Here is an 18,116-nt window from a genome sequence, read left to right as displayed (position 1 = left end):
TGATAAATTGTCATCATTTGATAACCAATAATCATAAGGTGCTGAGGATGCCAGTGAAGGTGGATGATGGAAAACCGTTTGTGTAGAGTGGGGCTGGGCTGGGGTGCTCCCAAAGCTCTGCTTAGCTTTCAGCTTACCATGCTCCGTCCAGACAAGACTGTGTGCTGTACATTTGGCAGATGTGGTTTTAGAAGACCAAACACTCTTTATTAGTATTGAGGGTGTATAAGAGGAGCAAGTTGTTCTCTGAAAGGGAAGTTATTACATATTTAAGACCCAAGTAAATGAGCTTTACAAGGGTAAATAAGGTGATCCTAATTTTTTTTTCCTTTTCAATTGAATCTCCAGGTAACATTCAGGGAAACTAACTCTATTTACAGGCCGATTCATATAGTGAGTTTGAGCCTCAAGCACATTTTTACAGCTGACTTATAAATCTCCCCAAACTGGCGCTTACCACTGAGAGCCTGCCAGTGCTGTCACAAATGGTCATTAGTTCCCAAGAGAGTTGAAGGGGAGAAGAACTGTAGGAAAATGCAGTGACTTTAGTAAGAACCATTTTGTTGCACGTGTATTTTTTTCCCACCGTGGCAAAACTGTCTGGGGACCCACCTGCGTGTTTAGGATCGATACCGGACGTTGTCCCATGGAAATGTAGAGAATTCCAATTAGCACAGGGTCAGAGTACAAATGTCCCTCTTTTCACACTGTTCCAAGGGGTTAGTGGAAAACAAGCTGCAAAGTAATTCCCTTGGCCCCCCAATAAAAAGATTTATAGCAGAATAATTCTCAGCTTCATAATGGGGCTGTTGTAGGTTTGTGTTTGATATTTGTAAGACTGAAATACAGTCCATGTACCCAAACTAAGCATTTATTGTAAACAAGTTCACTGCCAAGAGCTTATATTATGTCAAACATAATTATATTGAAGATTGATGTATAGCTTGAAAGCAAGTTTGAGGGAGACAGTTCTTTCTAACCAAGGAAGGCTTCTGAGATCCAGCTCCTTTCCCCCTTTCATGTGACTCAGTGAAGTTGACTTGCTCACAGCCAGCCTCTCGTGTACATAATAAACACAGGCTTGCTCTCTGAAAACATATCTGTTTGTCAATCCTACTTCTGTTACCAAAATAAAGAAATGAACGTACATTTATGGAAGCTGTGAGGTATCGTTTGTTTTACCATCTTTATCTAGATCTGGGCTGAGATGGTGCTAAGATAAAATAGCCTCTCTCACCCAGACAGACTAGTAGTCTTCCTTGGCCACACCACACCTATGTGAACACCCCAGAGGAACCCCTTTCTCCTTTAATGCGGAGTTTGACAAAGAGTCTTTGAGCTGTCTTTCTGTTATTCTGTGTTGAGCTTGTGAGAATGGACCTATTTTGAAACTGTTGCCTTTGAGGGGAGGGGGAGAAATTACACTAATATGCTTTATTTTGTGACTTGGAAATTATTATGGAATTAAAGAATTTATGAATCCAGGGACTCTAAGGGGAGTGAAATCTTTTGGAAATTGAGATTTTTTTTTATCTGGGATTACCCCAAATTTAAAATGGTGTGGTAATTTTCCAGGTTTTTTTTTTCACTTTAGGGATGATAGAAACTTACTATTATTAGTATTATTTTAGTATTTAGATTTATTACTTTTTCTTCAGGGACAGATCATTTTGGTCTTTGGTGGCACTTCTTAAAGTTAGGTAAAAGCGGAATAGCACTTCTCCTTTCGCTGGGTGGTATCTTTTGGATAATATTAAGGATGAATAGAAGATTTTCACTGGATTTATATGCAGTGGCTTAAGTGGTCTCTTAGGGTTTTTATACTAAATTTAGTATTTTCTTTTAGAAATTCTGTAAATTATAAAGTAGATGTCTAAAAATAAAAAAATATATTAGTTTTCTCTGTTCTGTTTTTCATCTTTAAGTAACTGCTATAAATTACACAAATGCACATATACTTAAAATATCTTGTCTGGGGAGTAGCCCATCGGCGGGGGCCTGAGTCCCTAGTCTGTGAGCTGGGTTTATTAACTTCGTCTCAGTCACAATAATGGTGTCCTAGTATTGCAGCCCAGAGACCGCAGTGTGCCCCCCAGGGGACTGCGGGACGTGCACTGTGATTTGGACTTCCTTGCTCTCTCCTCCTGTCCTTTCCTCTTTCTCCTCCCACTGTTCGCCCTTTTCAGCACCTTGGTTGCTGTTACATCTCGATGGAGGTATTTGTTGGGTCCACGGAGGAGGGTGGCTTCCAGGGGTGGGGAAGGGAGGGTGGTGGCCGCCTCTCTAAGCCCAGTTTAGTGAAATCTGCATTCATTTAACAGGGATGGTTTTTACATCTCTACTGAATGTTTATACATGTTTTGCTGTTTGAACCTTAGATATAGACAGTAAGGTTTCTTTTTGTACGGGAGAATGCCTTTTATTTTCCACTATAAAAACTTTACCTTTTCAGGGTTTTATTTGATAAAAAAATCTCTCCACTCTAGCATGATTTCCTTTGGGACTTTGCACCAGTGTTTGATCTCAATTTTTAATAATTTTGGTGAGTTAAACTCCCCGAAGAAAACATGCTTGTGCTATGAAATATTCCCAATAGAAATCTGGGTAGTCTTGTCTTATTGAGAGCCGAGTGCTTGATTCCTTTATTAATTCCTTGCTAGAGAACCTCAGTACAGTTAACCTTTCCTTAACACTGCACTCGAGAAATTAATCAAGGGTTTTTTAAATTTAATTGTTAAAGTACATAAAATAACATTTAGGTGGAGCTCAAAACCTGAGATGATGAAGCAAATGTTTGTATAAAGACAATTTTATTGACTCCTTTTTGACTTACAGGACTCTGATTTATAAATTGCTTTTCCAGAGAGCATAATGAGAATGAGGGGAGTGGCAAACGCATCTTCACTTAAATATTATTTAAAAAATTTATCCTCTGAGAAACCTCCAGAGTAAAAATTTACGTGCCGGAGGACAGAAATCCTGACACTAATGAATTATGGTGGAGGTCATTGAGCATGCCTTGAGTCTCAAGACTTATCAATATATGCATTTGTAACCCACTGTGAAAAGAACCTCAGGAATTTAGTGTTGAACTCTTTTGTAATATACAAACTTGCATGTTCCACTTTTTGCCTTTTGAAAATAATTTTAAAAATTTTGGGAGCAGTAAACATTCTGTCTCTCTCTGGTTATTGCATTTAGAAAAGATGTTGAAGTCCTTCAAGGTTGGACTTGGCCAGGACTGCAGATAAGACCCTTCCCCAGCACTGCCACCCCCCCCCCCCAGGGTTCCAGGGTGTGTCCAGGCACGGGGCGTAGGGTTGTGAGCCACTTGAGTTGTGCACCAATTGACCGCAATGCCCTCCTGGGGGTAGGGCAGCAGTTTCTGTCAGCAGTGGTCACTCACAGCCCTGTGATCTGGTGCGTTTTCCCTGGGGAACATGAAGCGAGCTCCTGAATCCACTGGTATGGATCATTTCTTGGAAAGATTTCCTTATCTGCTGAAGCTGAATGCGATGCAGTAGGGCCAAAGTGATGTGGACAAGCTCAGCCACTGGGGAGTCATGGGGAAAAAAACAGATCCTTCACTGCCTATTAATGGTGATTATTAATGTCTAACTGGAATTAGCCTTTTGTTAAACTGAGCCAGCATTTATTTTGAGCCTGCTAAAGTCAGGTTCTGGGGTGGAAAGGAGAGTGAGGGACTGAAGACGACTTAGCTAAGTCTAGCCTATGTTGGAGGAGGGAAGGCGGCCCCCTCATCCACTAACTGGACATTTCTGACGTCAGGGAATTTAGCTCCTCGGGTCCAGCTTGCTGCGGCCGGGTTCCCAGGTGTAGCTCAGGCACACACTGTGCCTCCTGTGTGCCTGTGAAATCCTGTTTTGCAAATTGCCAGGCCAGCTTGATCCTGCCACCACATTTCTGTAACGGAAGAGTATCCAGGGACCTGGTGTTGATCCTTCAGCCTTCAGAGCTGCCTTCGGGTTGAATTGGGCTCTCTCAGTTTGGGGACAGGCCTGGAATCACAGTTCTGGAGTACTGGACCTCTCCTCCTAGACACTTTAACCTCAGTTTGAGCCTTTGGGTTGGTGAGAAGAGGACCCGAGTTCACCCCGCCAGCCCTACCTTTGGTCTCTTTTTCTTCCTATCTTCCAAAGTTTAGATCTACCTCAGGGTTCTGCAAAGTAGATTCTGGTTTTACTAGAGGGGGAACTATGAGAGTAAAATATGTCTCGATAATCTTGTCCCCTTTGCAGCCCACCTCCCCACAGGGGGAGAGGCATCAAGGAGCTTTATTATCGAAACTTTCGTTGGAGGTCTAATCTTGAGATACAAGCAACTGGGTCAGGGCTGAACATGAAATTGTTGCACATGTGTCCCTTAGAGTGACTATTAAGCAAATTTTGCTTTCTCCATAATTTAGGATTGACTGCATTTCTCCACCTGTGCAGAACCCACATCTTCAGCTGTCCCATCTCTATCTGGGCCCCTCCTTCCTCCTCAGTAAGAGTTAAAAACAAAATCCCAACAAAAACAAGTGCATTATTCCTTCAGAGAACCTGTAGGTCACAAACAAAGGAAAGAGGAACTTGGGAAAGTACAGCCTTTTAGGGGAGCCTAGAGGAGCTCTGGCCTAGCTGTGGGTGCTCCTTAATGCCCCCCTCCCCAATTTTTGCTTTCCTGGTTCCAAGACTGGTTGTAAAATGTCTTTATTTCATTACCTGAAATTCTTTCCATTAGAAGTTAGTGTGGGATACAGTGTGTTTCTTTTCCAGTGAAAATGTATCTGAGGAGATTAAGACACTATTAAAGGGCGGGACAACAAGGTTTATCACTTTTTTATCTCTTTGGAATTTTTGAGCTCAGCCCCCGGGGGGATGAATGGGTGGGGGAGTAGAGGGGTGGAATGTGGACCCTCTGGCTGCTGTAGCTCCAGAGGTTAGGTGCCTGGGAGAGGACAGCAAGGGCAGAAAAGAGGAGAGTAGGATGGATACATATGATCTGTTTTGAAATTTTGCCTGTGACCTCAGGGAGGAGGTGAGGGACACCGACCATATTTTTTCTTTCTGTTTTTGGTTGCAATTCTTAGTGCTCAGACCGCTTTTATTGTTGCTGGGTTGGAAGAAGTGCCTAGAGGCAAGTTATTTCTCTTGTCTGTGTGAATGTGATTGTGTGTGTGTGTAAGGGGGGGGGGGAATGAGAGAGAGAGAGAGAGAGAGAGAATGAATATGAGGTTATATAGCAACTAAGTGGTTCTTTTGATTTTTTTTTTTAGTAAATTTGCAGTAAGAAATGATAGTTGCTCTCCCTCACTCCTTTCTGTCCCAGTCCTCTGACAGACCTGTGCTGTACACTCAGTTTACTTGGTAGCATTTGTTTGTGGTTCAGGGGGGCTATGGTTTATTGACTGTGGTGGTTGCTGAGTGTGGTGCTTCACTCCAGGTTCAGTTTTATACAAAGAACAGAGATGAGAAGCTCTGCCTGCCCAGAAGCCTTTGTAATCTTCAATTAGTCCCAGGACCTTCTTGGGTGATAGAGCCAGATACGGTGGCAGCCACCGGGGAAGGGAGAGGGCCATGTGGTTGCCTTCCTTCTTCAAACAGGTGGTTCTTGGCATGAGTCCTTGGCAAGACAGGAGGAGAAGGGCCAGCCTCCTTTCATCTCAGACTGGCTCCTGTCATTCAGGGGGCAGGTCCAAGAGTGAGGGTGGACCCAGGATTCAGAAGGGCTGGGCAGGAGGCTAGAAACCATGCTCACCCACATGAGATAGAGTGTGGCCCTTTATTTGAGCCTGTCTTTCTTTGTGAGGGACTGAAGATTAAGACCCGTGTTTGGTTCCTCCTCTGTGCCTAGCAGCACAGTGCCTCGCATGTGGCTGGCCCCAAGAAGGTGGATTCACTTACAAGCCATGTGGGTCACTGACTGGACACAGCAAGTGGCAAAGGGTCCTTTCCTAAAGGCCAGGCCTTCTGATTTCTTTGGGTGTGAGTTTGGGAGTGTTATTTTTGACCCCCAAGAAAGCAGAATGCTTGAGATTTAGAGTTGGCTAACCTGAACCACTCTACTTTTGCCTTGGTTTTTTTTTGGGGGGGGTATGTTACTTTTCTCACAGTTTTAGTTTTCTCATTTATTAAAGGAGAATTTGAATAACCCTCTGACAAGGTAAGCGTGGGGAGATAATAAAGATACAATGATATGTTAGAGCACTTGATGGTGAGTGAGAAGGTGCTATGCCAGTGGCAGTCCTTTTGTGTCCTAACTTTTGTGCAAGGCATGGAATCCTGTCACTGAGACACCCTGCTGCTGGCCCTTCTTTTACTGCTGAGGACAGACACCCAGAGCCGGACAGAATACTTGTCCCTCAGGTCCCTTTCATGACAGTGTGGTGCTATTTCCAGAAAGCTGTAACTGTTCTTTAAGATGAAGGAAGGGGGAGAAAGCCTTCCCCTCATGAAAGAAGTTGGATTAATATAGTTAGGAATAGCCTGCAATTTGCTTGATAATGCAGAGGGGGTATCATGCTAGATTTTGGAGTTTCCCCAACAGTACGCTTGTCCTCAGGACCCGGACCACAGAGGGGACACAGTTGTCCCAGTGATCGGTTCCCGATGAATTCATCCCATGTTGGAAAACCCATTGTGTGTGTTGGTGTTCGGCAGGCTGCTTCGAGCAGCCCTGTCTGATAGAGAGTATGAGCCGCATGCACAATCTTAAATATTCTAGTCGCTTCGTTTAAAAAAGTTGTAGAAACAAGTGAAAAGAATGTAATGTTTTATTTAACTCAGTGTATTCTGAATATTTCTACATCAGTTAATTTAAAAGACACTCATGGTATATTTATTTCTTTTTGGGTATTAAATCATTGAAGCTGAGTGTGTATGTTGTACTTACTGCACATCTGAATTCAGGACTAGCCATGTTTCAAGTGCTCAGGGGCCACATGTAGTTCGTGGCCGTTGTATTGGGTGGGCAGTTTCAAAGTATGGTGCTTCTAATAACACTTCCACTGTTTCTCTGTGAGGCACGTTGACTATTTTAGGCAATTATTATTTGCATCTTACATATATAATCAAGCCACTCAGTGATTATTAGTAGTATTTTTATTATGAAGAAATGCCTTTTACTAAGTATCATGAGTATTGATTATGGGGCCCAGAAAAAAATTATTGGTCTCTTTTTTCCTCTATAAAATGGTATTAATACTGATTTTGAAAAAAGAGAAACAAATAGGTTCCATTGTTCCGAGGCTCCCTGTCAGACAGCTTAACTGTGTTACATTGTTAATAGTCTTCACCACAACTCTATGAAGTAGATACTATTATCTGCATTTTGCCTAGGAGGAATTTGAGCCCCAGAGAGGTCAAATAAACTGTCTAAGGTCCTTCCCTCTGGAAGGGAGTGATTCAGGAGGTGCCCAGCTCCTGAGCGGGACTAGTCACCCGCCCTTTCACCATGTCCCTGCCGTCTCTGTTCTCAGAGCTGTGGTGGCGAAGATCAGGCTGAGGCTTTGTAATTACGTACACTGCAGAAACAATGTCATAATGAAAGGGACGAGGTGAGCAGCGTAACTGATGGCAGCTGGGTAAGCCTGTCGTGCTTCTCCTGCCTCGGTGACAGCAGCGCTCACCACGTACCCCACTGTCAGAACAACCTGGAGTTTCTGCACTGGCGCCGCCTGTCCTCCTGATCAAACTACCTGCTCTCCGCCCACACCCGTCAAAGGCTTAGTGAGGCTTACGAAGCAAAGTTCAAAGTTCTCTACTTGGTCATCTGGAAATGGGTCTGTGCGTCAATCAAAGAAAAATAATGCCGTAAGCTCTCGATAGAGGGCTAGAGCAAGAGTTTCTTTTTCGTTTTGAGTTTTTTCTAAATTTCGTTGTAAATACCTTTTAGGTTTACATTGCTCCTCTTTATTTGAACTTACCTTTTAATTTTTCCCATTCTTAGTTTATTTTTTTCAGGCCTTTCCAAACACTCTCCCTGTATTTTTAGCCATTATCACTTTTTTCTTTTTTCTTTTTTTCTCTTTGCGCCTGGAGAGAGTCGGAGGACCAAATGGATAAATACCCTTTTTTGGCATATATTTCTACTCATCCTTTTATTGTTTTCTTCCCCAAGGATTTCCTCTTTGCAGAGGTTTTGAGAACCTATACATTAATTTTCTTCTCCCCCACACTTGGCCTCAGTTGTACTGCTTTTCATTTCTTTTGTCATTGTCACTAGTAATTGAATCTATTTTTCTTGTCTTCCTCTTCTTTGGTAAAAGTAGCATTTCATCGTAGAAATTTGTAATTGTTTAGATCAGTGAAATTCTAGTAAAGAGGTTTATTTTTCTAGGGATTAAATAGAACCTGTTTATGGTATTCTTCGATATACATATGGGCCTTCAGAACAAACCTATTATACTCTTCTGGTTAATAGTGTTTTACTTTATAAATTACCTCAAAGTCCGAGTGTTTTTCTTTCTGAAAACATAGTGATGCGTATGAGGGACGAGTGTTTGCTTTCTGGCTGTAAGGAGTTATCGTTGTCATGTCAGATAGCAACTGCTTCCTTCCGTCACTGAACCGAAGTGTTGAGGAGAGATTTCCATCGTTGATACTTTCAAAGTATAAGGCCCTACGTGGAGTAGACCCTTGTGCTTTAATGTTTTATTTCACATCAAACTCATTGAACTGTTAATACTATTTTTAAGAATTAATAGGGCCTTACGTTTTTTCAGTCGACCATCCCTGAGGAGGATTTATGGTTCCTAAGTAATGGGGGCGTGATAGCGCATGGAGCAACTGGACTCATGTAAGGGTCTTACCTGTAACTCCCCGATGCGTGACACCCAGGTGCTGACATTAGGAAGTGCACATGGATTTTCAGCATCGAAACTTACGGACACACAGGCGTTAGCGGTAAAGCAGCTTATGGCACCACTGACTGCACAGCCCTGTGTGTGCATACATGTAAATCATCAAAATAGCAATCCACCTGCTTCCGCGGGCAAAGACTGTACACCAGTGCGGAAGAGTTAAAAGGTCTGCATGGGGGCTATTCCCTGCTGGTAAGGACTCTCAGGAATGGGTCCTATAAATGGTCATTCTGCTTGCTCAGGGAGATTTTACACCTGCAGCCGCAGAGGGCAGGGGCCACAGCAGACTTGGTCTGCTTATATCCCTGGTGCCACGGGGATACCCGGCACACAGTAGGTGTTCAGGGAATAAAAATTGGATAAATGGATGACCCCAGAGATAATTTGGAGGACATATAACTTTTATTATTCATTACATGCCTTACTTACATTTGGAAATAAACTGAACATAAATACATAAGCATTTGGTGTGCTTATCAGTACTGGTCACAATTAAAAATAATTTTCGTAAGGCACCATGTGGCCAGGATAAATTCTATTCTTTGTCTAAAACAGTCTGTTCCATCCTTATTTCCTATTTTCCATAAATCTATAACATAGATGGTGTATTTGCTATAAACGGTCACGCTGCTTTGTTGCTCTTAGGCATGAACCCTGAGTCAATGGCTGTCCCAGGAATGATATGGTGTGACTTGTTAGACTGTTGTGTAGGCTTAATAATAATTACCATGGTCTTTAGTGATAACAATTCTTAATGAGTATTATTATTGCTAATAATGATTATATTTAATAATTATACCCAATATTTATCATCTTTAATAATAATAATTAGCACATGGGAACCAGTCATACCATTGTATTATCTTCAGAACAAAAATCTAAGTCTGTGACCTGCTAGTTTGCAGTGTCTGCTCCCACCCTCTTCTTTCCAGATCAGAGTGAGTCAGGAGGCTTCCAGGGTCCGGGCAGCAGGGAGGGGCTTCTAGCAAAACTCCTGTGCATTCTTTAAGTCATTTTACACAGAGGTGTTACATGCATTGTGAAGTCTCTTCACAATGACCAGTGAACCCTCCCTCTCCCCCATGTCTCTGCCTGCCTGTCCATCCTTCAGAAGTTTTGATTTTTCTTGCACAAAGAGAAGACCCAGAGCAGATTGTTATTCCGTAACCCACTAATCTGTATGGCATGCATAGGACAGAGTCCATGCTTATTACATGTATGTTGGTAAAGCCTTGATCTTCTTACGCCTTGGCTATGTTTAGATTTAAATGTCTGTATGACTCTTTTTAAAAAATAAAAAAACAGTTTATAAAAATCTTTGGCAAATTAAACATTTTTTAGCTTTTCACACTTTGATACAAAGCAGAGAAATATTTCAGTGACAACAGATTTCAACAGATTTTCAACTAGACTAATTTGCTTTATCCTTTAGGGTAGTTTACTTCTTTTCTCTGGAAACACAAGAAGAGATAATCCCTTTCTAGTGTAATGGGTGTTAATGTATAAACTAATAATTTTTGAAAAGACAAAGCTTTGTATTTTGACATAAGTTAAACATCAGTTAGGACTTTCGTGAACAGGGTATTTCCAGGATAATTGATAACCTATTTATCAGGATTTAGAAAAATAACAGGTAGAGGAGAAACTTCTTTTAAATGCCTATTGACTTTTTTGTACGTATTCACATGGTAGCATAGGCCCTGAAGTCAAATGGGCCACCCTACCAGGTAATTTCCAACATTTCCAGACAAAAGCAGATCCGATCTGAAAATACGAGTCCTGATTAAGAGTGAATGATAAAGCCGTAGACATGAACAAAGGGTGTGAGTGACTAGAAGATTGCCTTGAGCTCACCTGTGTGCCACCTCTGAACTCGAGGTCTCTCAGTCAGGACACCTCTGATGGGTGCACTCCATTTTTTAATGACTAGAATCTGAGGGCTCCCGCTGTGGCCCGGGGCCGTTCTGTTGCAGTCTGGTAGTAATAGTGGAGGGAGAAAACCCCACAGCTTTCACATGAGGCCCATCTGACTAAGAGGCTTGTTTAATCTGAACCACTGTCGATCACAGATGAGTGATGTTTATAACTGCCTCTTCCCTTCCCATCATGGTGACTGAGATTTGCTTTGTAATGTTTGTGTTTTGCTCTTGAATCTTGTCCCTCCAGGTTTGATGATACCTGTCTTTTGTGTGGTGGAGCAGTTGGATGGCTCTCTCGAATATGACAACAGAGAAGAACATGCTGAGTTTGTCCTGGTTCGAAAAGACGTGCTTTTCAGCCAGCTGGTGGAGACTGCGCTCCTGGCCCTGGGGTACTCCCACAGCTCGGCGGCTCAGGCCCAAGGTAGTAACGCCTTTCTTCTCTCCTCCTCCTGCCTTTTGTCCGTCATGATTTGGGGAAGGATGTGTTCCCTGAAATAATTCTCCAAATAGGGTTGGAGGAAAGTGGTCAAATTTAGCATCTTTCCCAAACAGTGAACGGCAGAATGTTTTTTTGCAGAGTCATGTTTTCTGGTTGCTGTGGGAAATATTTGACCAGCACCTCTAGAGCTACCAAAGTCACCTTGTATTTCAAAGTGGTGATCACAGGGTTTTTTGTTTGTTTGTTTGTTTTGCATTAATAACTCTATTATTTTCTCCAAGCTCCCATATTGGTATTTTTGACCCGGTGCTGAAATGTTTGACTCCTAACTTATCAAACTTTCATACATGGTTTATAAGCACTCAGTTTTTAAAATGTATTTACTGTAGCATTTGGACTTTACAATCAGCTTTTCATTAAGTAGAAAAAAAATGGATGCATTTTACCGTACTTTTGTATCTTTGAAAACTGCTCTGTATTTTAATGTAGCCTATTCATTAAAAAAAAAAAAAATCTCAGTATCTTTGTGATTAATTCCTCTTACCTATTTAATAAAATAGTAAAATTGCATCATTATTTCAGCATTTATTGTACAGCACTGGGGAGCCCATTGTGAGCTTGTGTTGCTGCATTCTGAAGCATAGCCCATTGTTCTTTCTGCCAAAGAACTGACAAAGCAAATAACAACAAAAAATGCCCCCAAACCTTGAAAAATGGAAATTTTTTTTGACCCAATGGAATGATTATTCTTGTTTTTCAGCTGAATTGATTGAATTGTATAGTTTATGATAATAGTTTATGAGGAGAGAAACATGTGACTTTCAGGTTTTGTTTTATATATTCATTTCCTATGTATGCTCCTATAAATTACCACCTTAAGATTTGTGTATGTGCCAAGGATCTTTGCTACTTCTTAAACGAGTTCTTCTTTATATAATTCCTAAGAACTATCAGTCAGAGTCTACTTATTTAGATAAGGAAACTCAGAGATTAAGGAATTTATGCAAAGTTACAAATATGGTGACCAAAGACATAGGATTTAAATGATCAAACTTTTGACTCTGGTTCTGTAAGCAGATCATTACTTTAATAAAAAAATGCTGTAACTAAGTATTTAAATTATATCTTAGTTCTACAAAGATAGCAACCCATCAGAAACCGGGGGGCCCAGAATGTTTTCCCAGGCCAGGCAGTGCCCCAAAGATTACTGTGAGTACAAGTATATTCTGGAGCACTTGGCCTATCTGGTACCGCAGTACAGCCGAATTGTAGAGTCTGCTGCTTTGAAAGCAGTGTAATAAAGGTTGATTCATTTTCTTTCTCTGAGGACTTCCCTTCTTGTGAGAGGGATTTAAGATCTGATCTTGAGCAAATTGCATACTGGCACCATTGCTTTTATTTCATGCTATCTGCCTAAATGAAATAAAAGAATACCCTCTTTCCCCCATAAAGTTTTCATGCCATTTTAGGGATATTTTTCTCTGAATGTAAAGGTCATTGTATCCCACTGCTTGCATCCTGGTGTGCCAGCTTCCTGTTTGACAGGGCTATCCATCTCAGTTAGCACGGCTGCTCAACGCGCCGTGAGCTCACATGTGGAGCACAGAGCACTAAGTGGCCAAGATTTGATTCTTGGCACAGGCTCAGGGAAGGGGCGCTCAGGAAATTCGCACTAGGGAGCCACACTGTTCCATTCAGTGATATGAACCAAGAGTTCTGCACGTCCAGGTGAGATGCACTAGCAAGAAATACCATCTACACTGGAGGATTCAACAGTGGAAAAGTCAAAAGCACGTATTTGCTTTCCCAAAGTTTTTGAAAGCCATGGTTAAAAACTACTAACTACTACACTTTTAAGCAAGTTGAATCAACATTCTGAAGGAACTCTAGATCACAGATATACTTTATTTTGTAGGTAAGCAAAGGGTTTATCATTAGATCCTGTACTGTCATCTCCCAGAGGGAAACAAAAATCCCAGTTTGTTGATTTTGTTTTAAAGGAGGCTACCAATCTCTGATTTGGGTAAATAGAAAAACTTAAAACTGTTTACTTTAAAATGAAAATATTAGATCTCTCCTGTCAAATGTGTACAGTTTGCTGAGTGTTTGTTATAGAACAAACAGAATTCGTGGTAAGACAGGTGGTGGTCCATGTGTGGGACAAACAGCAGAGTGGGGAAAAGCTGGAAAAGGCAGTAGAACAAAATAGGACTACATAGTCAAGGCCTGAGGTTTCACGTCTCTAGTCCTCTGTTTTGTTTCGTGTTGGTTATGTTCGTTGGTGTTCAGGTAATTTTCCCAAGGCGGGGAAGTCGTTGGAAAATCCATTTGCAGTATAGAAACTGAGTATACCTGAGCCTCTTGTTCCTGTGCTGGAAAAGTTGGGCAGAGCCAAGCTGCAAGGATAGCAGATTGTTTGAGCCTATTTTAAAAACTGAGGCTCTTGAAACATGATTTTTCATTTTGACCAGAAAAGAGTGTCAAATAATTGAACTGGAATAGTATTTGGATTGCGTTTAAAAAAGAAAATATGTTTGCGGTGTCGTCATTTTGGAGTGATACTCCTTGGACTTCTCAGACCCATGTTCTTGTGAGTGGGGGATAGTCAGTTTGCTTTCTGGGCAGGCGTTCTCTCAGGTGAGCGCAAGAGATCGATAAAGGATATTTGCTTCTAAAGGATGATAGAAGTTCCACTAAAGTCGAATTCAGGGATTTCCAACTCCTATCCCTACCTTCTTTTTTAATAGTAACCTTCTTTATTTCAAACCAGATATGGGGACCCAAGAGAGATAAAAACACGAGATACTATAATAAATCATGGGCACTATGCTTCTAATTTACCCAAACCCTGCATTTCCCAGCACATACACCGTTAACTCTGTGATTCTCAAGGATATAACATGCAGGATTCATCTGATCTGCTGTTTGGCATATGCAAAAAGCTGAGAGATGGCAGGCTCTTTGCTTTTTCCAGAATAGGTAGGCTAAGGTCTAATGAGCAGCCATTACATTTTACATTATACAGTAGACTATGAGTCCATGTTGCCGAATCAAAAGTCTTCTAGCCTCTTAAAAGAGGCATGAAGAAACTCCCTTCCCAACATAAAGTCATCACTTCCTTTATTTTTCTTACTTCTCTTTTCATTCTTTCAGTTCTGCTCAATAAGGCTTTTGGTAACAGCCATGGATCTCTCTACATTGTTGACAGAGTTTTTTATCCTATGAATTTAAGTAGCTATTAGTACTTGCCAGTGTGGATGGAAAATGCACTTAATATAATGTTATGTGAATCAAACAGAGTGCCTTATACAGTCTTAGTTATATAAAATTTCACATGTATGCATAGAAAAAAAGACAGGAAATATGTCAACAGAGTGTGGGGAGATTAAGTGGTATTTTCTCCTCTTTCTAATCAGTAAACAACATATAAGTATGCAATTCTACTTCTGTGAATTCTTCTCTTAAAAAGCAGGAAGTTATTTCTACCTTATTCCCCAAGTTTGGTGATCAGTTTACTTTGTCCCTAATTAATCTGTAAATGTGAAAACTTATGGTACAGAAGCATTTCTGTTGTTTTTCAGTTTAAGGTTTTTAAAAAAGAGTCAAGAGGTCATTAATAAGCCCCTATGATGTAAAACCAAGGGATTTCTTAGATTCTTATTAGTAGTGCTAGGTAACATTAATTGAGCAATTACTGTCTGTCAGGCACTATTCTAAAGATTTGCAGTTACTAAGTCACTTAATTCTCACAACAGCTCTTTGAAGTAAATGGTGTGTTTCCCATTCCACAGATGAGGAAACCGAGGCAAATATAGAGGGGAAGTAGCTTTCCCAGTGGTACAAGGCTCATGGGTGGAGGAGCTGAGCCCAGTGATGCACTCCCAGAGACAGGGTCCTCAGCCACGGGCCCCCGTGTGGCAGACCCGGCCCCGGAGAGCTCAGAGCTGGGGAAGACTCGATTCTTATTTAATGCTTGGGCTCCACTTTTTGACAGAAGCCCTGAAAGGCAGGATTTTTTGTATATGTGCTGCTGAAGGAAGCACAAGTTAGGACTTTTTGGGTGGGGTGCTTTTGAAATAAATAATAATTATATTTATTTGATAATGATAAATTATACATAGAGATACTTTTTCAAGGTTAAGTGAGACAGACCTCATTAAAAACAAAGAAGTAAACAAACAAACAAAACAAACCTAATAGTTATTATCTGTTGAAGGTTGAGTAATTCAAATATACAATTATTCAATTCTTGCTTACGAGGCCAAAATGATTACTGATATGAAAATAAAGCATATTGCTTAGTAATTCTAATCTTTAAAATAATTAATTCAGCAGTGTAAGTGCCTGCCACGTGCCAGTCACTATTCTAGGTTCTGGGGATAAAAAACTGAAAAAAAAATCTTGCATTTATGAAGCTTCCATTTGGTAGTTCAGTTACATGTGAAAAGTTTAGTGTATAGATTATTAGTTGATTTTTGTCCCTTTATGCTCAAAATATCTAATACTTAGGTTCAAAGAATAGAAATACACATAAAATTTGTTTATAATTTTGGTGCTAGTTTATGATTAAATGTCCATTTTATTCCTGAAAAAATACTTAGGAATTCCTTGTCCTCCTGTTAGTTTTTAAAAGTAGATGGCAAGATAGAAATGATGGGTTAAAAGTTCTAGAAAACTCTTGCCCTGGTTGGTGTGGCTCAGTGGATTGAGTGTCGGTGTGTAAACCAAAAGGTCCTCTGTTGGATTCCCAGTCAGGGCACGTGCCTGGGTTGCAGGCCAGGTCCGCAGATGGGGGCGTGCGAGAGAGGCAAGCTCACATCAATGTTTCTCTCCCTCTCTTTCTCTCTTCATTCCCCTCTCTCTAACAATAAGTAAATAAAATCTGTAAAAGTTCTAGAAAACTCTTGCTTTTTTTCCTCATTAAAAGAAAGCTATTTACTTGCCACTTCTGTCCCTGGTTGTCTCCATTTTAAAAATAGGCCTTTTGTTGGCTTGGATTTTTATTGGTGAAACTCTTAAGCTCTTAGAAAATCATTTCTTCAAATTATTAATTAGTAATTGTGATCATGAAAATAATTAGTTCAGCAGAATTAAATGCCTACCAGGTGCCAGCCACTGTTCTAGGTTCTGGTGATAACGAACTGAAGAAGAAAATCTTGCTTTCATGGAACGTCGATGGCACTTGTAGGCCTTCAGTACATGTTGGAAGAATGAATAAATGAACTTGGTATTATTTATTACCCTGAAGAAATAGTGTATGCCTTCCTAGAAAGTGCCAGTTTACTTTCTTTAATAATTAGATTTGGACTTGTGAACGGGAGCTATTTTGTTTCCTCCTAACAGAGTGATACATAGCACAATGTGTTTCTTGATTGAATGAAAAGTTTGGTGAACCTTATCCATGAAGGATTTTTTTCTTGGCATCATTGGGAGGTTGGCCCCCATTCATGAATTAAGTGTTTTTATCAGAATGGAAATGTAATTTGACTCCTTATTGATCAGCTATTACCATTTCCAGATCATTCCATGTCATCATTCCATACTCGATGTTTGGCTATGCTTACAGCGGCAGAACACCCCAGTAAGAACTTTTAGAATCATAAAAGGTAGTTATTCAAAAGGTACTCATGGGACTACTGGGATCTGAATTCTTCTGGTCAAAACTTAGAGATACTTTGTCAGTATTTATCTTGACCTTATCTGTTTGAATGCATTGTGTGTAGGGAGGATAATTTCTAGTTTATAGAAACAAGGATAAGAATAAATAAATAGAATAAGATTTAAAACCAAAGTAGTAAGGATATTTATATAAAAAGGAATGGCTTAATTTTTTATTATTTATTTTTAATTATTTTATATATTATAAACTTATTATTATAAACTTTCCAATGAGCTAGCATTTTATTGGGAAGAACTTTACATAGAAACTACTTTTTTAAAAAGATTTTATTTATTTATTTTTAGAGAGGGAGAAGGGAGGAAGAGAGGGAAAGAAACATCAGTGTGTGGTTGCCTCTCACATACCCCCAACTGGGGACCTGGCCCACAACCCAGGCATGTGCCCTGACTGGGAATCAAACCAGCAACCCTTTGCTCCACAGGCCAGCACTCAACCCACTGAGCTACACCAGCCAGGGCAGAAACAACTTTTAAAGTAAATTTTATCATTAAAAATGAGTACACTTTCATTTTAAATTGTTTAGCACTTGAAATGCTCTGTTCTTAAATCTCTAAAATGTTTTATTATGGAAACAAGCGACGTATACAAAGTAGAGAGACTAGCGTATTACATGCTCAGGAACTCATCACTTAAAATTAACAATTCATGGTCAATCTTGTTTCGTTGCTCCCTCCACCCATTTCTCACTTCTCCCCCACTAGATTATTTTAAAGCTCATTCTAGACCTCATATTTTATCTGCAAATATTTTACCCAGTCTCTCTTAAAGATAAAGCTTATTTTAAAAACATAACCACAGTACTAGTATGATTTTTTTAAAAGTAATTCCTTAAAATCATGAAATATCTAGTCAAGATTCAAATTTTCCTATTGTTTTATAATTTGTTTCTAGCATTTGCTTATTCAGATCAGGAGCCATACAGATTTGTGTATTGTACTTGGTTGATGCACCAAGTCTTTGAATCTATGTGTTTCTCATGTTCTTAAATTAAAAAAAAATTTTAAACATATGTTTGCTGCAAATTAATGCAGAACTATTTTTCGTTTTGCTAAACTTAATGTCAATTCTAACCCTATAAGTACTGCAAATACTATGGTTTCAAATAAGCAATTAGTAAGCTCAATCATAACCTTGGAAACAAATTTAAAAAAATCACACTTTTTCTTGAGGGAGGATGGTTAAAAGACATATGTTGTCTGGAGCCGAGTTTTT

The 18,116-nt window shown here is 40.1% G+C and overlaps 1 protein-coding gene across 2 annotated transcripts in view; it reads left to right on the top strand.

The window, feature by feature from the left end:
- Nucleotides 1-18,116, top strand: part of SATB2 (SATB homeobox 2) — a 180,114-nt gene that overhangs the window by 17,030 nt on the left and 144,968 nt on the right. For both annotated transcript variants that reach the window (XM_053918904.2, XM_024563955.4), the window contains one exon: nucleotides 11,030-11,206. In XM_053918904.2, coding sequence (XP_053774879.1) covers nucleotides 11,030-11,206 — 177 coding nt within the window. The remainder of the gene's footprint in view (nucleotides 1-11,029; nucleotides 11,207-18,116) is intronic.

Source organism: Desmodus rotundus, chromosome 2, assembly GCF_022682495.2.
Source record: "Desmodus rotundus isolate HL8 chromosome 2, HLdesRot8A.1, whole genome shotgun sequence".
In the NCBI taxonomy this organism is placed as follows: Eukaryota; Metazoa; Chordata; class Mammalia; order Chiroptera; family Phyllostomidae; genus Desmodus; species Desmodus rotundus.
This window is presented reverse-complemented; position numbering and strand designations above follow the sequence as displayed.